Source organism: Halichoerus grypus, chromosome 5, assembly GCF_964656455.1.
Source record: "Halichoerus grypus chromosome 5, mHalGry1.hap1.1, whole genome shotgun sequence".
Lineage (NCBI taxonomy): Eukaryota > Metazoa > Chordata > Mammalia > Carnivora > Phocidae > Halichoerus > Halichoerus grypus.
In genome coordinates this window covers 33645669-33671167 of record NC_135716.1, presented here as the reverse complement: position 1 = coordinate 33671167, position 25499 = coordinate 33645669, and the positions used below count along the sequence as shown (strand labels likewise).

Below are 25499 nucleotides of genomic sequence, written 5' to 3'. Positions count from 1 at the left end.
CTCCGCCCCCAGCTGCGGCAGTTTCGGGCCGAGGGAAGCGGACCCGAGAGCACTGCTAAGAACCACCTCGGGCCAACCTCGGTCGGCAGAACTACAGAGCGCCGCAGGGTCCTGCTGAGGCGGCTGGCTTCCACACCGTGGAAGTCACATGACAGGAAGTAGTATTGAAGCGGAAGTAGCATGTGCCTGAGGAGGCGGGGGTAACCCGAACTCGGAGGAAAGGCTTGGGTGGTCTGGGATAACTAGCCGGCAAAATGAAGGTGAAGATGTTGAGCCGGAACCCGGACAACTATGTCCGCGAAACCAAGCTGGACTTACAAAGAGGTGAGACAAGTTATTAGGGAGTCTGCCCGCCTTGAGTGTGGCCTCAGCGTCCACGGAGCAAAGCTGGGGGCACACTGGCGCTCCAGTCTGGTTCTTGCCCTGTTCCCTTTTGCCGAGGCTAACTTTGTACAGATAAGGACGTTGCGGGACTGGGTAGCAGGTAACTTCTCTTCAAGGCCGTTTTTGAAGAACTTTTTCTAGTGGTAAGGGGGAAAGTTGGTCATACCTGGAATGCTTCCGCCTTCCCCTTTCCAGCTGCTGCTCTCTGATTTTTCTCAGATTCCAGTTGTTGAGAAGTGGAACGTGAAAGCCAAACTCGTGAATTCAAGGATTTAACAGGCTTCTTTAAACCTCTCGAACTTTCGGCCACTTTACTTCTTACAGTTACGTCCTTCTAAATGTGGAAAGAGACAAAGGTGAAACGTAAAGCCATCGATTTTCTAAACTCTTGTGCAGAAGTCTGATGGGGAAAATGGCTAAAATGAAATTAATAAGTCTTATTTATTGGTCTTATTTATTATTCTTATTTACTGGTCTGTTCCCCCATTAGCATCCTGACTGCTTATCATTTATAGATCATAATATCTAAATGACGAGGGACTACCCATGTCTGAAAAGAGAATAACAAAGGCCTTAAGGCAGGAATAAAGATAAAGCATAAGGGAAGGGCCATGTCTTCGGAGTTTGAGTAAGGGGGATAAGCCATAGAAGATGAGGCTCGGATGATATTTCAGTATTTTGATTGAGTAGTAGAGATTATCCACATATATATGAGTAATGCTGAGAGGTAAATATGTGGCCTCTGTTCACAAGATGTTTACAGGTTAGGTAACAAGATAGTAATATTTCTAAAATGCAAATTAGGTTATGTCGTTTGGACCTGACATCATCCCTGCTTCTTGAACCTCTGGTCCCATCTTCCTCTCTAATTTCACTAGTTACTACTTTCTTTGCAAGTAGCTTACATTTACCCTTGGAGATCTGAGTACATTTCAGACATTTCTCTTTCAGATGTCCTGTGGCACACACCCTTACTCAATTTAGCTCCTTCCTCTGAACAGTAATCTTTGCATATTTATTCCCTGTAGTTGCCCCCCCCAGCCATTTAAAGCACCCTTCTTCTATGCTTTGATCACATTTTTGTATTAACGTCAGAGTGTGTATCACATTGTCTCATGATTATTTTGGTTATTAGTCCTTTCCATCAGACTGAGCTTGTGTAGAAGGGAAGAATCTTATTTGTTTCTATATCCACTGTGTCTAGACAACACCTGGCACATAGTGGTTGCTTTGTAAATGTCTGAAGGAAGGAATGAGTGAGTGAGTGGCTGGTCGTAGACTCTCCATGTTAGGAGATTATTCATCATCTGATGTTATTGAATGTCTTATTTTCTATATCTTCCTATTTCTTTATAGTTTCTGATGGAAGTGGTTTTTTTTTTTAAATTTTATTTATTTATTTATTTGAGAGAAAGCAAGCATGAGCAGGGGGAGGGGCAGAGGGAGAAGGAGAAGCAGACTCCCCGCTGAGCAGGGAGCCTGTCCCAGGGCTCATTCCCAGGACCCTGAGATCATGACCTGAGCTGAAGGCAGACGTTTAGCTGACTGAGCCACCCAGGCACCTTTGATGGAAGTTTTAATAGCAAAATGGAAAAATAGAAGTTTAGGAGCTCTGTAAAACATAAATCAAGGAAGACATTTGTTACCCCCCTTTTTTTAAAGATATTTATTTATTTATTTATTTGAGAGAGAGAGAGAATCTCAAGCCGACTCCCCTCTGAGTGCAGAGCCCAATGCGCGCCTCAATCCCAGGACCCCAAGATTATGACCTGAGCCAAAATCAGTAGTCAGCTGCTTAACCAAATAAGCCACCCAGGCACTCCATTTGTTACCTTTTTTTATTCTTTCATTCTTGTTTAGGTGTTTAGGTGTTATTTCCTTGTAAATTTTGATTGAATGTTGGATATAGTACCATTAATAGGGAGTTAGAGGATTAAAAGACAGCAAGGTGAAGATGTGGGGTAAGATAATGCATTTACTTTTAAACATTAAGGGTTTTTTAGACATGTGTGCTTAGAAATATTTCCTGAGCACAACTGTTAACTGAGACAACATGTTTGGCAGCATAGCATAATAGTTAATAGAACATGGATTCTGAAACCAGACTGCTTTGGTTTTGAATCCTGGCTTTATCACTTCATAGGCAAGTTACCTCTCCGTGCCTCAATTTCCCAGCTATAAAATGGGAAATAGTAATAGAACTTACCCCATAGGGTGCTGTGGAGATTAAATGATTAATATACAGTATTTGGAACAGTGCCTGGGACATGGTAAACTTTTTTAAGTAAGTAAACAAATGTGTGAAATGCTCAATAAAAAGTAACTATAATCATAGTCACAACAGTGTATGCCTATCAGTATAGTGACTAGCACTGGAGATTAAGTGTTCCCTGCCTCAAAAGGAGCTTAGAGTTCGGTTGAGTAAACATTTGTCATATATTTGTTTTGTACCAAGCACTGTGCTAGGCATAAGTAGTAAAGTGAAGAATGTAGTGAAAGCCCTGCCCATGAAGGCTTTACAATCCAGTTAAAGAATGTAGTCAGACATGTAAAAGGAAAAGCTGAGATTATATGTAGGGTCTAATTATTTTGCAAGATGTATGCATTCCATGATTTTCCGGTAGTTTTGGAAAGGTTTCTGAGTAAAACGTCATCTGCTTTTGTATTTTTCACAGTGCTAGGCATAGAACAGTGTTCCTAACAAAGGCTTATTGGGTAACAAATTGAATAATTAGCTGAGGAAGACCACAGGAAATATTAAAATCTAATTATTTTATTTTATTAAGAGGAGACATTTTTATTTCAGTTCCAAGAAACTATGATCCTACCTTACATCCTTTTGAGGTCCCACGAGAATACGTAAGAGCTTTAAATGCTACCAAACTGGAACGGGTATTTGCAAAACCATTCCTTGCTTCTCTGGATGGTCACCGAGATGGAGTCAATTGCTTGGCAAAGCATCCAAAGAGCCTGGCTACTGTCCTGTCTGGGGCATGTGATGGAGAGGCAAGTGTCATTCTAAACATTGCTGTTTTAAACTAAAAATAGTTGTGTTGCAAATGTTCTTTAGTTTTGCGTTACTGTGGATTTTAATTGATTTGATTTCATTTTTCTATGTCCTGTTTTCTATTAATTCTCAAGAATGAATTCTGTTTGAATTACAAACTACAGTAGTTTCTCATCTAAGCCTCAGAAATTAGAAACATAGCAGCTGAAGGCTTAATTGAGCTGAAGGCTCAAGCATGTTTACAGTAGTAAAGGTATTGGTGAGGTTTTTTTTTTTTTCCACAGAGGATGTTATTAATGATTCAACACTTATTTCCACTCTGGCAAGAAAAAGCTTTGAAACACTTTAAACTAGTATCAACAGAGTACTTAACAGATTGAATTTTTTGCTTGTTGATACACTATCCATATGCAGCACAGTATTTTAAACTAGAGGATTTTGTTTTTAGCAATCTGGTAGAGTGATTCATAGCCCTTTCAGTGTGAATTTATTTTTCTTGGAACGTAGTACTCCTGCGCCTGAACATTTTATGTTTATAGTTCACTAAAATTTCCTGGTATGCTTTACCATAGGTTAGAATTTGGAACTTGACTAAACGAAAATGTAACCGTACAATACAAGCACATGAAGGTTTTGTACGAGGAATATGTACTCGCTTTTGTGGGACTTCTTTTTTTACTGTAAGTATAATGCAATTAAGTCATTAACTCTTTTCAACACGTGTGAGACTGAGCTAATGTTTTCTGAATTCATTTATTTGTTCCAAGTTTTGGAGTTTCACAACCCAAAATCACTTCTTAAAGCCTTGAAAAGTCCTGGTTTTCTTTATATACTCCAGCCTTCTTCATACTTCTTGATTTTTTTAAATGAATACTTAACATGTTATCGAATTAATATTCTGTAGAACACTGAGAAGTGGGATTAATGCAAGGCAAGGCTAGAAAGGTTGTTTACTCTGGAAGATTTTCAGTGTTGGAGATGAGTAATTTGTACTTTGTCAGATAGTAGTAAATTTTTGAAGTATTTGTGTGTGTGGTAATATATACAGAATGTACAATTTACCATTTTAATAATTTTTAAGTGTACATTTCAGTGGCATTAAGCACATTCACATTATTGTGTGACTGTCACCACTTTTTCATCTTCCCAAACTGAAACTCATGTCCATTAAACAGTAACTCCTTATTCCCCTCTGCCCCCAACCCTTTGTAACCACTGTTTCACTTTCTTTTTCTGTGCATCTGCCATGTTGTAGCAGCTGTCAGAATTTCTTTCCTTTTTATGGTTGAATACTACTCTAATTGTACAGACGTATGTTTTGTTTATCCATTCATCCATCAGTGGACATTTGTCTCCACCTTTCTGCTTTTATGAATAATGCTGCTATAAACATTGGTGTGCAAATACCTGCTCAAGTTCATTGAAAGTTTTGTAACAGGAATGAAAGAATCTAAGCTGTGCTTTGGGGTAATTAATTTGACAGCAGTAAGTGATCAGTTTGGAGGCTGTTTTAATAATTTGGGTAAGCAATAATGAGTCTGTGCTAGGGAGGGAAAACCGTGGAAAGTAGTTGTTAGGTTTAGAAACATTTTGGCGGTGTGACAGGCGTGGCAACTGAGGGGTGTATAGGAAGATTCCTTTTCCTTCCAGAAATGGGGAAGTCAAGAGTGTCAGAAACTTTAGAGGAGAGAGGGAATGGGAAGGATATGGTATGATGAACTGGACTACAGTGGGCTATCTGAGTGAAGAGGTCTATCAGACCCTTACAGATGTAGGTCTGGAGTTGAGGAAGGAAGTCAGAACTAAACTTGGTATCATCAGTACAGGAATAATGATTGAAGCCATGGTATGGCATAATTGGGGGAAAGTGACAGGGAAAATGTAGAAATCCAGAAATGTCAAAGAAATAGCCTTGGGGAATACCTGCTCCTAGGAAGTAGGAAAACTCTGGGAGTAGCCAGAGCTAGAAGACCCTGTAAACGAGCTTTATGTCTCAGGAGGAAAGGATCATTGGTTGTGTGAACTTCTAGAAAGGATGATGAGGATGAAGACTGAAAGAAATATTTTAGGAATATAGACCTGTAAAAAATAGAAAGTTAAAGGTCCTGTGATTCTCATCTTTCAGTTTTACCACTGTTGGCAGTTTGGTGTCTATCCTTTCATATGTTTTGACCTATATATATATATATAGCAGTTTGTGTATACCTACACACTAATCAACCATGTAAATCTTGAGTAGCATGCTGGGTGCCAAGGTAGATTGAAAAGGCATAGCAAAGGGAAGAGATGACTTCTGGGAAACCTTTAAATATTTGAAAGATTGTCGTGTGAAAGAAGAAATGGACTTTTCTGTATAGCAGCATTAGGAATAGTTGTTAATGTTAAAAGATTTGGTTTCCGTGTAGTGACAGACTTACTCGCTGTCAAAAACCGAAATAGGCTACTTGGCAGGGAATTCAGGTATTTTTCACTAAAGGGGTTTAAACAACCTTCATGACCCTGTATACAGTATGTTATAGAAGGAATTGGGTGGGAAGTTGGAGCAGACTGACTATAACTGCACTTCCAGTTGGTTATTCTTTTGGATATATTGATTAGTTTAATATCCCAGCCAGAGGATTTCCTGGCTAGTTTTTTTTTTTTTTTTTTAACGCGTAAAATGAATAAAGGCTGAAAAATATTTCATATTCACTATTCACTTCCTTTCTTCAGGTAAGACATGTGAAAACTACTTGTTGGCCAAATTTTAGCACTTAATGTTTCAAAAAATGTTCGATATACAATGTTGCAAAATAACATCTACTGTATCTCAATTTGTGGCACCAACAGGTCTTTCTTCAGCTTACTCAGCCTTGAGATAAGATATTCTGGCCAGGCATATATTGCTTGGCTCCTCATTTCTACAAAACGTTAATCCTTTCTCAGGATTGATGGATCTGCTAAGGCTTATACTCAACAGACTGTGTAGAGTAGCTTAGTCGATTACAAGGGAATTCAGTCTTGGGCTTGCAGATACTATCAGAAGCTTGATCGAAAGAAGCAGTCTTTAGGGTAGACATTCTCAATGACAATTTATCCTGTCTTTCATAAATGCTAAAATTCCAGTGGGTCAAGCCAGATTAGCGAAGACCTCAGTACCTGAATTACATCTTACTAGCTCCCAGTAATGGGTTTCCAATATTGAGTTTTTGGTATGATGCCAATAGCTCAGATTCAGGTTGTTATTAAGATATAGCCCTATTGGGCGCCCGGGTGGCTCAGTGGTTAAGTGACTGCCTTTGGCTGAGGTCATGATCCCGGAGTCCCACATCGGGCTCCCTGCTCGGCAGGGAGTCTGCTTCTCCCTCTGACCCTCTCCCCTCTCATGCTCTCTCTCTCTCTGTCTCTCTCAAATAAATAAATAAAATCTTAAAAAAAAAAAGATATAGCCCTATTAAATACTTTTTGTCTATTATAAGGATGTTGTTAAGGATTCTGTTAGCATCCTCAACAAAAGAAATTCCTGTCTGACCTTAGTACTAAAACTTCTTTCCTAATCACTTACCTGTTCTAATATCATGGGCACTATGAATTGTTTTGCAGAAAGGGTTTCCCTTTTTGAATTTGCTGTAAGGAAAGAACTAAATTTACACTCCTCTCCTAGATAAATATATATCTTTGTTAATATTTTTATTTAGAAAGTAGATGTAGATTGTGTATAATATAAACGTAAGCTAGAAAGTTAACATACCCTGTATTTCTACCTTTCAGTTAAAACTAGTGGTTTGGTGTATATATACAATTGTTCATGCCCTGTATATGATTATTTTATGTTTTTAACCCTAAACTAAGTTATATTGTGCATTCTGTTTTGCAGCTTATTTCACCTAATATCTTGAATGTATCTGCCACATGCCCAAGTCTAAACTACCATGTTTGTTACCTTGCCTTGATTTGGGCTCAGGTGCCAACAGTCCTACCCACCATGGCTTTTTTACCATCTGCTGCAACTGTCAGTTCAGTGAAAAGGCAAATGATGTCTTTACAACATTATGAAAATAGTTTTGACCTCATGGACCCCTGGAAAATTCTCAGGGTCCTTCAGAGGTCTGCATTTCACAGTTGGAAAACACTGACTTAATAGTTTTGGAGTCTTATATCATGCAAAGAAGGGCTTTACCCATGGCAATAAAAATGACTTCTGTCTACTATTTTTATGTTTTGTATTTAATTTTTTACATTTAAAATTATGTGGAATTTTATATTTATGTCAGGTATCAGATTGCTTCAAACTTTTTAAATGACTAACTTGGTATCATAATACCATTTTATTATAATCCACTTTTTCCCCTAATTTGAAATGCCATCCTTATCACAGTAAGCAATTTCTTGCAATATTTATGACCTTTGTTTCTACTCTCCTTTTGCTTGACTTACACTATCTTATTTTTAATTTTATCTCTCCTGTGTATTTGTCACAAATCTATACTATACCGTACTCTAACATGGTGGGACATAAATGCATCAACAAATACAGTACTGGAAGGATATGGGATATGTATTTTTTAAATTAGAGATGTTTATAATATGATGTATATGTTATCAAGTTTACAGTTAATAACAGTAGTTCATTATCATCTGAATCATTAATGTTTCGAGGTTGGTGATGACAAAACTGTGAAGCAGTGGAAAATGGATGGACCGAGCTATGGAGAAGAGGAGGAGCCATTGCATACAATATTAGGAAAGGTACGGAAATAAATTGACCTGTACTTTGTCTATTAAAATTCTTCTCTTAAAATTATGTCAGAATTTAATTTAAAAAAAAAGATGTAAATGAGACTTTAGGCTGCAATAATTGACCTATTTTAAGCAATATTTAATGCAGTTAAGGTGTTTTGCAGCTAAAGAATTTGAATGGGTCTTTGGTGTTCATTTTACTGGGTTCAGTTTCTGTGTTTAGCTGGAGGATTCAATGAAACATTTCCTATGGTAAGTCCATGGGAGGAAATCTATAAGAAAAATAATGCTTCGGCTTCTCTCTGATTTATATTATCATAGATCTTACACAAAGCTCAGAATTTCTTACTTGAAAGAACCCTTTAGGCAACGAAGAGGTATTATAATATGATGCTATTTGTATAAATCTCATTTACATTTCTTAGAACATTATTCTGCAAATCAGATGATATGGTTAATTATAGCTTAAGTGTAATTCAGATCATATGGCCTTTACCCATGTTTCATAATGCTTACATTTTGATATTAAGCGAACTTCTAAAGTTAGATTTAATCTTTAAATAAATGCGTTTTTAAAATCAGTTTATCATTTTAGTATTATGTTGGTATATATTTAAGTTCTGCTTTTCAGATTTCAAGAAATTGTAAATGTTTTTAAAGGCACATGGAGGTGGGGCATGAGTATAAGATGGAAATAATTTGTAGGTGGTAAAAAAAAGTAGTAATTCCTAAAACAAAATTGGCTTCATTCTTGAAAATGTCTTCTCTCTAGGAGCTCCAAATATTTTTGAAATATTTCGTCTTACCCCTATATCTGTGGTAATGGGGATTAATTCTTACCGTGGAAAAGTTTGTCAGACTTGCTTTCATGAATAGAAAATATAATTGGAAGCCTGCGGATGCTGCTAAGGGTTCTTAAAAGCCTAAAGTGTTGGCTAAATATTTCCTTTTAATTTGCTTTGCAAACATTTTTTACCACATAGTATAAAGACAGATTTTAATCTGGCCCTGAATAGATCAATCACATCTTTTAAATGGATAATACCAAATTTATGAGATTTTACTGATTTTAACAGTATTAGCATCCATCCTTGCCAGGTTTATTTCTCCCCCTAAATTTTAATCCAATTGTTGGTTTCGGTGTTTTTGTCCTGGAATCAGTACTTCATATGTTAAATGTGGAACTGAGTGTTTTAGACCTTACTTCCGTATTTCATTAATTGTTTGCAAGATCCTGGAATACCCAGTGATGATTTAGGGATTACTTCAGGTATGTATTCAAACTTAAATACATCCATGTTAACAGTTTTCTTTATTCCTAGAATGTGTGATAGGAATCATTACTTTTTATCATACTGTTTTATCCTTTATTTATTTTTTATGAGTATATATTTTATTTTATTATGTTATGTTAATCCCTATACGTTACATCATTAGTTTTTGATGTAGTGTTCCATGATTCATTGTTTGCGTGTAACACCCAGTGCTCCATGCAGAACGTGCCCTCTTTAATACCCATCACCAGGCTAACCCATCCCCCCACCCCCCTCCCCTCTAGAACCCTCAGTTTGTTTTTCAGAGTCCATAGTCTCTCATGGTTCGTCTCTCCTTTATTTTTTTTTTTCATTTTTTAAGTAGATTCCACGCCTAGTGTGGGGCTTGAACTCACGACCCTGAGATCAAGAGTCATATGCTCTACTGAGTCTTTAAGTAAAGGCTTCAAAGGAGTTTCTTTGTAAACAGGGATTTTCTTAAAAAAATGAGAGTGTGGGTAAATATATTTAAAATATGCAGATTTGAAATATTAATGATAAAAAGACCCATCTAAAACAACATCTTTGCTCTTAAAGACAGTGTATACGGGAATTGATCATCACTGGAAAGAAGCTGTTTTTGCCACATGTGGACAGCAAGTGGACATTTGGGATGAACAAAGAACAAGTCCTGTATGTTCAATGACCTGGGGATTCGACAGTATAAGTAGTGTTAAATTTAACCCAATTGAGGTAATGCTGCTTTTTGAAATACTTCTGCTTGTTGTTTCTTTAATAATTTCAGCTCTGTTTAGGAAGCTTTTGAGTGTATGATATAAGAATTTGTTTAAATTTTAGTGGGCTTCTGACATTTGGTTAGTTTTCCAGAGTATATCTGAGTTCTGACACCTTTGGTCAATCTTGACATGTTTGCGCACAGTTTAGCCCCATGTACCAGTGTTACGTAGCATTAAAGGAAGGTGTGTGCATGTGCTCTTAGGAGTAGAAGTCAAGCAAATACTGTACTGTGAACGGTTTTACTCATGCCTTCAGTGCTCATGTTCCACAGATTGCATCATTGTATGTTTGGGGAGATGTTCATTTCTTAACTCTCATCGAGGTCAGAAGAGGCATTGAGCATTGTTTTCTTTAATTATTTGTAAGTGACAAGGGCACTAAAGATCTATAATAATATCCACGATTACTACTATACTGCCTGATGATAGTTATATTTTTCTTTGCTCAGATGTCTGATATGGTGATTCCTAAGTCCTTCGAGGTCTGAGGGAAGAGTTGGAGATTAAACTCTACTTATTGTTTATTGAGGTCTGAATTTAGGAAAGGAGGCTGCCCTAAAGGCTAAGCTAGCCCTTACTTAAGACCTTCCCCTGAGCTATTTCTGAATACATAACAATAGATGAACTCATTGTCCAAAAGACTCAGTAGAGATGCCTCTTCCTGCAGAAAGAAAAGGAAATTGCTGCATGTATAAACTAATCTTCAAAGTTATCAAGAGATTATGATGTTAGATGGTATAAGAGAATATCCTGATATGTAAGTTTTGCACTCTCAGAGACCCAAGCTGATAAAAGGGGAAAAAAGTTAAGTCAAAGTAGCAGGGTATAAAATTGTTTATATGAAGTATTGGAACATGAGGTGCTGCAGTTTGATGTGACTTTGGCCTTGTGGTGCTGCTGAGAGGTCAGACGGCATCCTTCCTGCCCGCAGCACATACCTACCTGCACACTTCTGGGAGGGGCTATAGGTCAAGAGCAGGGGTTGGCAAACTGGTTCGTGAGCCCACTGCCTGTTTTTATAAATCACATTTTTACTAGAACACAGCCATGTCCTTTCATTTATATACTGTTTGTAGCTGCCTTTGTACTATGACAGCACAATGGCCCACAAAGTCTAAAATATTTACTCTTTGGTCCTTTACAGAAAAAGTTTGCTGACCCTTGGTCTAGAGTATCTGTACTGTATCTTCCTCACTCCATCCTCCATCACCTTTTGATTGTAGAAGTGAGATATGGCATGGGGGGCGGGGGCAGGCCAGCTAAGCAGAGCCAGGCCAAGGTGACCCTAGGCAGAAGCAGGCTACAAACACAAGCAATTTGTAGAAACATTTTGTGTCCTACTTGGTGTGGAGCTAAACTGGAACTGTATTTTCTGCCAGTGTACCTTGGCAGTGACCTTATACAAGTCACACTTCTCTATATTTGCTTCTTTATTTTTAAAATGAGATTAAATACATCTTCCAGTGTACTTTATATGTTTGTCATGAGGGTAAAACATGATGAATTCTATGTGAATATTTTTTAAAGATGCTACCCAAATTTAGGATGATGTTATTACTATTAAAAAAATAAACAGAACAGAGAGAATTTGATTCCTATTTCTCTGAGGGATAAACAGTATTTTGCTTCTCTATTTTGGTGAACACCTGTGTCAGAAGAGCTGATGGTTAATTCCAAAAATCATAATTAGTTATTAGTGATGACCTAGTGACCATGTTTTTCAAACTTGCCTGTATAACAACTATATTTGTTAAGCTGTATGGGTTTTTTTTATTATTATTATTACCCTTATGAACTGAGTGGTAAAAGCAAATGGTGTGCATGTCTCTTACCCTATAAAACTTAATGGGAAGGGCATGTTGCTGTGAACAAGTGGGGAGTGTATTTGTTTCCTCTAATCATGAATAGTTAATTTTCTGTTAAAATACTGAAGCCTACAATTTTGGTAAAGCCAAAAGTTTTATGCTGAGCATTGCCACATTTTATAGTGTAAAAGTCGGCTTTCAGTCTAGGCAGAATCTTTTGCTTTGCTCAGATTAAAGTCTTTATTTTTAGAAATGGAACCTAGTCAGACTTTGAGGTGGCATAATGAGAAACCAAGAAAGATTGAGAGGAGTCACTAACTAGGGGAAAGTCTCAGAGGAAGTGATTTAAAAATGAAGGTTTTGGGTTTTGTTTTGTTTTTGTTTTTTCTAAAGAATTTATTATTTGGGGGAGAGAGAATGAGCATTGTGGGGGAGGGCAGAAGAAGAGGGAGAGAGAGAGAAGCAGACTTCTTGCCGAGCAGGAGCCCGCCCGATGCGAGCAGGAAGCCCAATGCGGGGCTCAATCCCAGGACCTGGGGTCATGACCTGAGCTGAAGGCAGATGCTTAAACTGACTGAACGACCCAGGCACCCCAAAAAGGAAGGTTTTGGAAAGGACTGGACAAGAGATCATGATTGTAGCATTAGCTTTATGATGTTTTATTTGGACTGTGTACACACATACAGTAGTAGTTAGCTGGCCATACAGCCATGTAGTAGATAACTCTTCTTCCTAAGCTTGCAGTAGGAAGTGATAGGCAGAAGCCAGGAGTTATTAAGTGTCAGGAACCATGAGTGAGGAGGCATGGCAGGACTCAGGTCCTGCTGGTAGGTAGAGGGCTTGTTTTAACATAAAGCCAGGGGTTACTTATATCAGCCTCTTGGACACTATAACTGACTTAAAAGTAAATTAAATACTTGCAGGGGGGTATGTGCTGGGGGCAGGAAGGGTGCCCTCTGACTGGCTGACCTCTCAGCAGCACCACAAGGCCAAACTCATGTCAAACTGCAGCACCTCCTGTTCCAGTAGTTCATACAAACAATTTTATACCCTGCTACTTTGACTTAATCTTTTTTCTCTTTTACCAGCTTTGGGTCTCTGAGAGTGTAAAACTTAGATATCAGGATATTTTCTTATACCATCTAACATGATAATCTCTTGGTAACTAAAAATTAGTTTATACATGCAGCAATTAAACAGTTGGACAAAGAACAGGCTTAGTTTATACAAAGGTAATGAGCATGAGGAAATGTTTAACTATTAAAAATCAATAGTTTATATGATTAGAAAATATTTCTGTACAGATATGAACTTTTAAATGCCACTACCTTAATGCTTCCTGGTTGCAGTAAAACTGACATATTTCCACACTGCAGTGTATATTGATACAGCTCCTTGGAAAACAATTTGTCCTAAATATCAAAGCCATAAAATTGTTCATACTTTTGACTCAGTAATCCATTACTGAAATTTTAGAAAAAGAAGATTTGAATTTATGAAAATGTTTGTTGAAGTGTTCGTGATAATACTGAAAACTAGGATTGTTTAAGTTGAAGAATGGATAAATAGGGGCACCTGGGTGGCTCAGCTTTTGAGTGTCTGCCTTTGGGTCAGGTCATGATCCTGGTATCCTGGGATCGAGCCCCATGTCTGGCTCCCCGGTCAGTGGGGAGTCTGCTTCTCCCTCTGTCCCTGGCCCTGCTTGTGCTCTCTCACTCTCTATCTTTCCCTCTCTCTCAAATAAATAAAATCTTAAAAAAAAAAAAAAAAGAATGGATAAATAGAATATGTTCTGTTATAAAAAGAACACTGAATTATCTGAACACTCCCATCATTGACATGTAAAATACACTCATGGGCATTTAGCAATGAAAATACTTGACTTAGGTTGCTGAGGTTATGAGTGATTCATTGTTCTATCTTAAAAATGGACTTTGATATTATTATAACTTTGTATCTTAAACATAAACAATAAGGGCATTTGAATCATTTGTTCTTTGAATGGACAGGGTTTGCTGCCAAGCTTGGCTTTTAACTGATGATTGTTGTTTTTAGACATTTCTCTTGGGAAGTTGTGCTTCTGACAGGAATATAGTACTATATGATATGAGGCAGTCTACTCCCCTGAAAAAGGTGAGTTTCAAGTACAATTGTTAATGCATTCCTTTATGAAGTGAGTGACAAAAAAATATGGAGCAAATGTTTTTTTCAGAATTAAATATTTTCACAGGCTTGTTCTTAGAAGCCAAAGTGATTATAATGGCATTCTCTCATCTCACTGTTGCTTTTTCGAGACCCTTAAATCTTCACTAAGTTCTATATCCTAGTCAACTTCATATCTTCCATAATGCCAGTAAATTTTAGGCACCCAAATTGGTACTTACTGAGCTCAAAGTTCTTAAGTATTGCATCCCATTACTTCACACCCCATGGTTTTCAAAAGACATACAGTATTCTGTTCTAGAATGTTTTGTAATGGATTCACATAACCAGCTTTGTTTAATTACATGCTAATGGATACTATTGTTGACGTTTTGTTTAGATAGGCACTATCTTGTTCAAGGTGACACATCTCCCAGCAGTTTTAAGGCAGTCATTCCAGGACTTAGAGACCAAAGCTGAAACAACCTTAAGCTGACTCTCAAGAGGGACAGATGTATTGTCAGTAAAGAGAGGAGTGCCCCTGTAAGTGAAAGGGGATAAAGTTGATTTCAAGTGCTCCAACTCAGAGTGCAGAAGGGCCTAGACACTGCTCATGTGCCACAAGTCCATTGTGATAGTCCACATGTGAAAGAAATGCTTTTAACATTTTTGTTGTTTCTCAACCATTTTTACTACATGTAGTAAATTCGAAAATATTAGAAGTAGAGTATATTCATTGAGGTTTGAACTACATAAAAATGATGATCTTTCCAAAGTACCATTTTAATCATTTCACTCATTCACATGGTATAGTGGGCCAATCCTGCATGAACTTTGGTGTTAGACCTTAAGCAGGCAACTTAATCTGTGTTTCTCCTGTAAAATGATATTAATAATTACTTTCCAGCACATTGGTGAGAATAAAACATGATATTTTAACCACTTAGCCAAATGCTAAGATGAAATCTAGTTTAATAAATAGTAGTTTCTGCCCCCTCTGCCCTTACATTTTCTGTTTTTAATGGTGCTCCATTACTTTTAGTTGAAGAAAAGAACTATAGCCTGGCTTTCAAGGCCTTCCAGATCTGGTCCCAGTTTGCATTCCATTGATATATTTGTTTCAGTCAGTAAGACAAAATTTAAATAGGGTTTGTCACATGCAAGTCGCCTTGATGGAGGTAGAGATACTATTTTCTCTCATTTCTTTATTCTATATAGTAGGCTGTCATTGTGTCTTCTATCTTTTCTCTCCTACACTTACTAGTTCTCAACAAGGGGTATATTTTTAGAAATGTGGGAGAGACATTTTAGAGACTAGCCTTTAGTGGACATGTGCCTGAGAGGCTAAACATCTACAGTGGACAGTTACACCAAACAAAAGATTATTCTACTCAAAATGCCAGTAGTGTTCTTGCTGAGAACACTAATATGCTGGTCCTTCCCAGGTCAGCTCAAATCATGCTTGTCTTTTTTGAAACCTTTCTTCTCTTCTTTAACCCTAAAATCACTGTTAATTTTGCCCCCAATTTGATACTTAATCATTTACTGTTTGTTTGTATTTTAACTTTTCTTACATATATCTCATTTTTCTCACTAAACTATAAGTTATTCGAGGTTGAAGGACCATTTATTAAGCATTTTTGTACTTTTCAGTATTTACTATTTAGCCTATGTACTCTGGAAACAATGATTGATTGATTTCTTTTCCTGTTGCCCCGAACTGAGTACTGTGCACATAACAGGTGTTTACTAAATATTTGCTTAAATCAATTAAAAAAAGGAAAGGAAATGAAGTGGGAGACTTATCCATTTGAGAGGGAATTGATTTCATGGTAATGGGTTAGTGTATTCTTCCTTTCTCAGGTCATCTTAGATATGAGAACAAATACAATTTGTTGGAACCCTATGGAAGCTTTCATTTTTACTGCAGCAAATGAAGATTACAAGTAAGTTTTCTTCTTTTTAAAACTTACTGGTTTCTATGTGAAGTGGCTCAGTTGTATAAATCTTACTAATACGTTTTCGTAGGTAATAGTCCTTCAAATATTAGAAAATTGTCACTTGCTTTGCTAAAGTAAATGTATTTCCCAAATGGGAAAAGAGCTTCTTAGAAAAATATTCTCAGTTTTCAAAGTGATACAGACCAGAGACAGTAATCTACAACCCATGGACCAAATCCTATCTGCTGCCTGTTTTTGTACATAGTTATTGGAATATAATGATACACATTTATATGTTGAATATGGCTGCTTTTGTGCTACCATGCCTGAGTTGAGTGGTTGCAACAGAGACCACATGGCCCACAAAGCTAAAAATATTTATTATGTGGCCCTTCACAGAAAAAGTTGGCTGATCTCTGTACCATGTAAATAATGACTGAACCATACATGTTTTAATAGAAACTAAAAATATTTGCCTACCAAATGTGTAGTTCTTCACATAGCTGATATTCATATAGTCATGTTATCAGCATCACTATTAACTTCAGTAAGACAAAAGGAAAAATAAAGTTTCAATTTTTACCTTAATGTTTATAGACTCCGTGCAAAGTGACTTAGCAGCCTTACATTTTTGACGTAGATGGAATTTTATGATCCCTTATATATTGCCTTAAAACTTGTTGAGGCATTTCACATTGGCTGTCTTATTTTATCTTCTCAGTATCCCTGTAAGGTAGATAGGAGGACATGTATGTTATCTTTAGACATGAGGGTGTTAAAGCTGGGAGTTTAATCCCCTAGGGAGGAAAGAGTGTCTTACCTTTTCTTTAATCCAAAGCATTTGTTGTAGTACAATGCATATGGTAGATTCTTAATACATGTTTTTTTGAGAAGGTGAAAGTTTGTCACTGGATTGAACTTTAGATCTTTGGCATTTAAATTCTTTGTTCTTTCCACTGTCATTATTTATGAAAACATAAATTAGCTCAGAAATAGGATTTATTACATGATGTTTTAGTGGTACCAACTAAAAACATCTGTTATGACTTTCTTTACTTATGCTCAGTTGGATTCTCATTAGGTGGTAATATCCAACCAAATTAGTTGAAGGCCTTTAAGTCTTTATGAACGATTAGAAATTAAATGGCCTTATTCCAGTTAAAGGTAATAAAATAGTGTTTTGCTGACCAACCTTATTAAGGTTTCTAAAGTTTGTTCTAATTAGCTCTTTTGGCAAGATACCTTTTTACAGAGTATCTCTGGGATTTCTCAGTTCTTGCCTTGGGAAGAATTTCATATGACACCTGAAACAAAAAGCACATCCCTTGTAAGAAGGCTGTTAGACTACCGTAATTGCTCTTACTTGAAAGTGATCTTGCCTTGGTAGTCTATGGTTTTTTGTATTTTCTTTTATTGCCCACCAAATAATCTAATCATTCTGAATTTAAAACCCACCCAAGTAACCGCTGTAAAAATTTGGACTTAGTCATGTAAACTAACTGCATGCCATAGTTTCATCATCAGTAAGATAATAGGGTTGAAATAGATAATCCCTAAAGACTCCTGTAACTTGAAACTTTGTTTATGTAAACATTTTCTATTCAAATGGGTTGATTTACTTAGATTTTGAATAAGTTCTTAACCTTTTTCTTGTGTAGAGATTAACAGAATTTACTAACAAATCACAATGTGCTAAAACAAAGAAAACCTGGTTGAGAACCACTGCTCTAGACAATGAATATAAAGCAGTTGTCAACTCAGAAGTTTAACCTCAAAGATCAGTATGACATTGGCTGACCATCCTGTGTATGTTGGGAGATTTAAACAACGCCACCAACAGTGACTTGTCTCTTGAGAATTTTGTGTCATTTGGGATATTTTACCAATACCATGAGTGATTTTTCATAGTAATGATGTTAAAAAGTATTCTTTAAGTGTTAGGTCAATTTTTTAAACATTTTTTTAGGCTTATTGAAAAGATGCAAAAATAGTATCTGTCAGCCAGCTTCCCCCAAGGTTAACATCTTATGTAACCATAGTTCAATTAGCAAAAACAAGAGATTAACATTGGTACAATACATTTGACATTGATTAACTAAACTACAGACTTTACTCCATCACCAGTCTTTCCATTAATGTTCTTTGTCCGTTCTAGAATCCAACACAGGATTCCACATTGCATTTAATTGTCATGTCTCCTTAGTCTGCTCAGTCTGTGACTGTTGCTCAACCTTCCCTTGTTTTTGATGACCTTAGTACTTTTGAAAAGGATTTACTTGTTAGTTTACCTTGTAGACTGCCCTTAATTTGGGCTAAACTGATGTTTTCTCATTATTAGATTGAGACTATACAATTTTTGCAAGAATACCACAATACAGATGTGCCCTTCTTAGCTCATCACTTCAGGGGTACATGATGTCACTTTGTCTTATTACTGGTGGTGGTAATCTTGATCACTTAGTTAAGGTGGTATCTGGCAAGTTTCTGCACTATAAAGTTACAATTTTTTTTCCTTTTGTAATTAACACTAATCTTTGGAGAGTTACCTTGAAATTATGTAGATACCTGGTTTCTCCTCAAACTTTTGCTCCGTAATCTTAGCATTTTGAAGTGTTGTAATGTTAGGAACTTGATTACAGTAATGCTGTGTTACTGTTGTCGGTTATGCACATTGGTTCATTTGAAGCATTATTATTTTAGCTGTTGATTAAGAATTTTTAAATCTTGGGGCATCTGGGTGGCTTAGTCGGTTAAGTGGCTGCCTTCGGCTCAGGTCATGATCCCAGGGTCCTGGGATCGAGTCCCGCATCGGGCTCCCTGCTCAGCGGAGAGCGTGCGTCTCCCTCTCCCTCTGCCTACCTCTCTGCCTACTTGTGCTCTCTCTATATCTCTCTGTCAAATAAATAAATAAAATCTTAAAAAAAAAAAAAAAGAATTTTTAAATCTTGAAAATAATGAACTCCTTTTTTTTTTTACCAGCTGTGCACGAAGTATAGCTTTCTAATTTTAAAACACCCTTTGAAAAGCCATAGTCACTTTTATATATCACCGACAGGAGTGGAACTTTGTTGGAAATGACTTGTCAACTCAAAAACCTTAAAAGTTCTCATGCTTTTGGACTTAGTAATTCACTTGCAGGAGTTTGTCCAGATTTAATTGAATTTGTCCCATTCAGTTAAAGATTGAATTTCAAAAATTCAAATATTGGAATTTAAGAATTATTTAAAATTGAAAGTTGGAAATTTTTTATTAATAAATTATAAATAAATATATTTAAATTTTTAAATAATTTATAAGTTATTTTAACTCATTTAAGTATGCAACCATAAGTGTTTATAATATGCTACATGAAATATCAGAATACAGAACTTTATACAATGTTACAAATTTTGTTAAAAGTATATATTTAAATATTAGCATAGTGAAAAGATTAGAAGTAATTATACTGCACTAACTGTTGTTTCTCTGGGTGGTGGAATTGAAGGTAAGCTTTGTACTCTGTACTTTTTTGAAAGTTTCACATTTTCTACAATGAGGATGGAAGTGTGTAAGTGTAATCTTAAGGAATAATAAAAGCTGGTAATATTTTTCCCTATCCCTTGCTGCTATATAAAAAAGCTATATATTTAGGTGTGCATTATTTAGCTAATGGTCTTAATTTCCCTAGTGTCTCTTAGTACTGCATATGTTTCTTTATAGAAATTTGTATGGAATAATCAAAATTTCATTTACAGCTTGTATACTTTTGATATGCGTGCACTGGACACTCCTGTAATGGTACATATGGATCATGTATCTGCGGTGCTTGATGTGGATTATTCTCCCACTGGGAAAGAGTTTGTGTCTGCTAGTTTTGATAAATCTATTCGTATCTTTCCTGTGGACAAAAGTAGAAGCAGGTATGTGACTACCAGTAAACTATTTTTTCTTATTGATGTTTTCTTGTCTTGATCATCATTTACCTTTTTTGAAAGGTTGTTTGGTTATGTGTATATGGTGGACTAACTTTGTAATCACAGCGGTGGTATATGGTACTTGTGATTGGGTTTAGATACAAGTGGTATTTCCTCTGATCTTTGCCTTCATCTGCTTAACAGGTAGTTCTGGTTTGTTCTGTGGTCTGCTCTAGTTCATTACAAACATCAAATAGCACAGCCAGTGCTTTGAATAATCTTTATTTTTAAACTGTTTTTCTTTGAAAGACTTTAAAATGGTAAAATGTAATTCTAAAGTAAATTTTTAATAGATTATTAAAAACTACAATAAGTCAGTATTTGAAATTAGAAAACAGTATGGAGTTTCCTCAAAAAGTTAAAAATAGAGCTACCCTATGACCCAGCAATTGCACTACTAGATATTTATCCCAAACATACAGATGTAGTGGAAAGAAGGGGCACATGCACCCCCAATGTTCATAGCAGCAATGTCCGCAATAGCCAAACTGTGGAAGGAGCCGAGATGCCCTTCAACAGATGAATGGATAAAGAAGATGTGGTCCATATATGCAATGGAATATTACTCAGCCATCAGAAAGGACGAATACACACCACTTGCATCGACATGGATGGAACTGGAGGGAATTATGCTAAGTGAAATAAGTCAAGTAGAGAAAGACAATTATCATATGGTTTCATTCATATGTGGAACATAAGAAGTAGCACAGAGGACCATAGGGGAAGGGAGGGAAAACTGAAGAGGGGGGAAATCAGAGAGGGACACAAACCATGAGAGACTATGGACTCCGGGAAACAAACCAAGGGTTTCAGAAGGGAGGGGGATGGGGGGATGGGGTAGCCGGGCGATGGGTATTAAGGAAGGCACATATTGTGATGAGTACTGGGTGTTATACACAACTAATGAATCGTTGAACACTACATCAAAAGCTAATGATGTGTACTATATGGTGGCTAACTGAACATAATAAAAAAATAATAAAGTTACTAATTTGAGAGCTTAAAAAAATGAAATTAGACTTTAATTGCTATTTCAATATTTACTAAGCAAACTAGTAAATTACTTGCATTCACATGGAATAATTTGTGTAGTAAAGAATTTAAGTTTTTAAAAGGTATCTCCTAATAGTATAACTTTTAGTGAGCTTTTGTAAATCTTTTTTTTTTTTTTAAAGATTTTATTTATTTGACAGAGAGAGACACAGCGAGAGAGGGAACACAAGCAGGGAGAGTGGGAGAGGGAGAAGCAGGCTCCCAGATGAGCAGGGAGCCCGACGCGGGGCTCAATCCCAGGACCCTGGGATCATGACCTGAGCCGAAGGCAGCCGCTCAACCGACTGAGCCACCCAGGCGCCCCCCTTTTGTAAATCTTTAACGCATATAAACATATCTAGAAGTTAAGAACTCTGCATAGTTTACCATTAAGGAGGCTCTATTTTGGTTAAGGAACTAACCATGGATTTGACTGGTTTCATATATCAACAGATTATTTTTAATGGTTAAAGCCTGATGAATTTCCTATCATTTGTTTTGTTTTGTTTTTTTTTTTAAGATTTTATGTATTTGAGAGAGAGAGCGTGCAAGCAAGCACAAGCAGGGGGAGCTGCAGAGGGAGAGGGAAAAGTAGGCTACCCACTGAGCAGGGAATCCGCCACAGGACTCCATCCCGGGACCCTGAGATTATGACCTGAGCCAAAGGCAGACGCTTAACCAACAGAGCCATCCAGGCACCCTGAATTTCCTGTCATTTAAATTCATTATGGGATGCCTGGGTGGCTAAGTTGATTAAGGGTTTGCCTTTGGCCTAGGTCATGATCCCAGGGTCCTCTGATCAAGTCTTGCATCAGGCTCCTTGTTTTGTGAGGAGCCTGCTTCTCCCCCTGCCTGCTATTCCCCCTGCTTGTGTTCTCTCTCTTTCTCTCTTTCTCTGACAAATAAAATCTTTTTAAATAAATAAATACATACATACATATATTATATTGCTAAAGAAAAGAAGGGCCGCTTAAATAGGTAGAGATTATGAAAAATGAATCTTGTAAAAGCAGATAATTGAGAGGGGGGAAAAATGCAGTCTATCATGTTTTTATTTTAATAGTTGATGTTCTTTCTAACCATCCTTCACCTTTTAGAAATACATTTCTTAGGGTTTCTCTACGTGTTCACTCAAGAGCTCGAAACATACCCGTTAGAAACAGTGTAAAAGACTAGTTTCGTGAGTGTGTCTCAGATATTTTTTATAAATCCAAATTCTTTTTGATCTGGTCATCATGTGTGGGTTTTCTTTTACTGTGCAGAGTGGCCAGGCTCATTTCCTTTCTCTCAAGTCTGCATTTTGAATCATCTAACCCAGATATGGAAAGTTCATTTCTCCAAAAGTCTCTATTTTTCCTGACCCCGTCTTTTACTTGTTTTTTAATGCTCTTCTTAACACTTTCCCAATATAGTATCTTCTGTGAATTCACTTAACATGTTTCACAGCCTTTCCAAATAGGTACGATATTTTACATTTCCATTTATAAAATGATTCTTAACTCATCAGATACTTCTATAGCCTTCCCTTTCTGTTCACACATGTAAATCATCAACTCTCACTTTAATTAAGCAAGCTTTTTAAAACAATTTGACTGAAACAAAAATCAGACATTAGGATCAACATATCAGGATGTGCTCTTTGAATGCTATTACATTTATTTTATTCTCCAGTAAAATGAAAAAAAAAAAGTGATTATTGACCTGTATTGATTTGGAGGGAGGAGACAATCTATTTCTTATTGTTAAAAAATTACTCTAGCTTCGGGGCACCTGGGTGGCTCAGTCGTTAAGCGTCTGCCTTCGGCTCAGGTCATGATCCCAGGGTCCTGGGATCGAGCCCCACGTCTGGCTCCCTGCTCTTTGGGAAGCCTGCTTCTCCCTCTCCCACTCCCCCTGCTTGTGTTCCCTCTCTATGTCTCTCGCTGTCAAATAAAATCTTAAAAAAAAAAAAAAAAAAATTAATTTGAATTTCCCTTTTATACTCTCTTCAGACTCAGAAGTGCTATCCTGATACTTGATGGGCAGTGGTTAAAGAAAATCTATATCAAAATCCTAATTTTAACTTAATTCCTCTTCTTTAGGGAAGTCTATCACACAAAGAGAATGCAACATGTTATCTGTGTAAAATGGACTTCTGACAGCAAATATATTATGTGTGGATCTGATGAAATGAACATTCGTCTATGGAAAGCTAATGCTTCTGAAAAATTGGGTGTGGTAAGAGAACTCGTTTTCTTTCATTATCATAAAACTAGTTTCTAATTTAGTGGGTATTATTATATTGTAAAGAATTTATTTGAAGTTCTTTAAGTATTTTGATCAAACTGGCATAATTGTGATAAAAAGAAATAAGTTAGCAACAAAATAGACAAATCTGTATTGAGATTTACTTTTTTCATGTCACAGGCACCTTCAGGGGCCTTTGTTAATTAAAACGTTTGATAATATTTGAGCCTTCTTGATTCTTTGTGTTTTTCTTGAGATAAGGAGAGAAGGTGTAGAGACTAGAAGGTTAGAACTGAGAATACCTGTTTCTTCTGTTAAAGGAATAGTAATCCGGCACATCAAAGGCTGCAAGTGCCTGGGAGGTCTTTTAATTTCAAAAACAGTGAAACACTAACTTAAAAAAAAATTACAGAAAGCTTCAGGCTATAAAAAAGATTCAGTGAAGATATAACACATATTATCATTGGCTGGCTACCTCTGGGTTGGGGTTATGGTTGGTTTTTCTTTTGGTGTTATCCTAAATGTCTCATGTTTCATAGCAGAAATATGAGACATTTAGAAAAACATCAAAAAAATAGCAGAAACATGAGACGTATCAAATATGAGTGTTTATATCAGCAACAAATACTGAGTTTAAAAAGGAAAGGTTAAATATGAGTTATTTTCTACTTAGCCCCAGTAAGAAAATCAAGATATGATAAACAGTAATTAAAGACAATTTTATTTTAGGCTTAATGATTGGTAAGTATTACACTATGCCTAGGTTTCAGTTCATCATTACAAGTTCCTCTAAATCATATCATCCTTAACATTTGTTAAACAAGACCTTGTCATTACAGAATTGAACACTTTTTGTTTTCGTTTTGAGTAGTTATTTTTATGGAAAAATGTTGAGGGATTATTTTAGGAGCTTTTTCTCTGTTATTTATGCCCAGAGAAGGTCCGATTCAGTGGTCCACATAGCCCTACTCCCTCAGCACTGATATTTTAACTTGGTGGCATCTGTCTACATTGGAGGCATACAGCCTAAAAGGAAATTCAGTGTTTGCAGAGATATGACTCACATAACCTTGTAAAGGGTAGAATTACATTGGCAGTTTTGGTTGCATGTCCTAGAAGTTTAGTTTTTGGGACAAACGGTGCTTCCTAGCTTTGTTATATGAAGAAAAAGAACAAACCATTCATTGAAATATCAAAATGCATTTTTCCAGCTTACATCACGAGAAAAAGCAGCCAAAGATTATAACCAGAAGTTGAAAGAGAAATTTCAACATCATCCTCATATAAAACGCATTGCTCGTCACCGGCATCTACCAAAATCTATCTACAGCCAGATCCAGGAACAGCGCATCATGAAGGAAGCTCGCCGACGGAAGTATGATTTGGGGCATTTGATTTCTCTCTGAGTACCCTTTTCTAACTTCTCCTCTTAGCTCGCTGGAAATAAACAAAAACCTGCCTTTTGAGGGAATAGTTTATGTGCTGTTACACAGTAGAGATGTTTTTGGATACTCCCTGAAGGGGAAGCAATGATTATCTGGGAATTTCCATTACCTATTTTTTGAGATTATGTTTAAAGGGCAACCAGTAAAAATGAATTCAATCAAAATAAGAAAACATTTCTGCTCATACTAAAAAAAACTATTGTAAATAATGTTTTAAAAAATGATTTCTAATGAAGCTGGAATTAAGAGGTATTATTTTCCAAGTGAAAGAATGCAAAGAACTCATAGCATCCATTTCTTGAAACATGTTAGAAAAATTTTTATCCATCATAGAATTTTGGATCTAAGACAGAGCTCTCGCTACCATTTTCCCAGGAGAATATTCTTCTCTTTGTAATAGGACATCGTTATGTGATAAGAGAAGAAGCAAATAAGTTAAACAGAGTTGATCTCTAGCTACTTTTTACCCAATCTCCTTGTGAAAACTTCTTTTTTAATAAGGAGTTTTCTGGTGAAAGAAAAGACTGTGGTTTTTCTAAGAAAGCTTTCTTTGGTTAAGGTGATTTCTCATAAACGTGCTTACGTTTAATTATGTTTATTTTGTTTATTTCTAGGGAGGTGAATCGTCTCAAACATAGCAAGCCTGGATCTGTATCAATTGTGTCAGAGAAGAAGAAACACATAGTGGCAGTTGTGAAATAATACTTGGTATTCCTACCAATCCTGATGAATAATTATTTGTTACATTTTGATGTGCAGACTGCAAATAAAGTACTGGCTTTAGAACAATAACAAA

At 36.5% G+C, this 25499-nt stretch overlaps 1 protein-coding gene across 3 annotated transcripts; it reads left to right on the top strand.

The window, feature by feature from the left end:
- The first annotated feature begins 16 nt into the window (after window positions 1-16).
- DCAF13 (DDB1 and CUL4 associated factor 13) lies at window positions 17-25499 on the top strand. Of its 3 annotated transcripts, XM_036120153.2 has the most exons (11): window positions 17-324; window positions 3191-3390; window positions 3964-4071; window positions 8030-8119; window positions 9961-10116; window positions 14021-14098; window positions 15971-16053; window positions 19782-19946; window positions 23114-23249; window positions 24470-24633; window positions 25318-25499. In XM_036120153.2, the coding sequence occupies exons 1-11, from the start codon at window positions 255-257 to the stop codon at window positions 25403-25405; spliced, it is 1338 nt and encodes a 445-aa protein (XP_035976046.1). In that variant the 5' UTR covers window positions 17-254; the 3' UTR covers window positions 25406-25499. The 3 variants fall into 3 exon arrangements, with proteins under 3 accessions (XP_035976046.1, XP_077928281.1, XP_077928280.1); XM_078072154.1 differs by lacking the exon at window positions 14021-14098 and having other exon boundaries at window positions 18-324; XM_078072155.1 differs by lacking the exons at window positions 3191-3390; window positions 3964-4071.

Excerpts from the sequence above, each read along its gene's own strand:
- DCAF13 (XM_036120153.2), top strand. The coding sequence starts at position 255 with ATGAAGGTGAAGATGTTGAGCCGGAACCCGGACAACTATGTCCGCGAA. Across the intron at positions 4,072-8,029 it reads GTGGGACTTCTTTTTTTACT|GTTGGTGATGACAAAACTGT; the intron begins GTAAGTATAATG and ends TAATGTTTCGAG. Across the intron at positions 24,634-25,317 it reads AAGGAAGCTCGCCGACGGAA|GGAGGTGAATCGTCTCAAAC; the intron begins GTATGATTTGGG and ends GTTTATTTCTAG.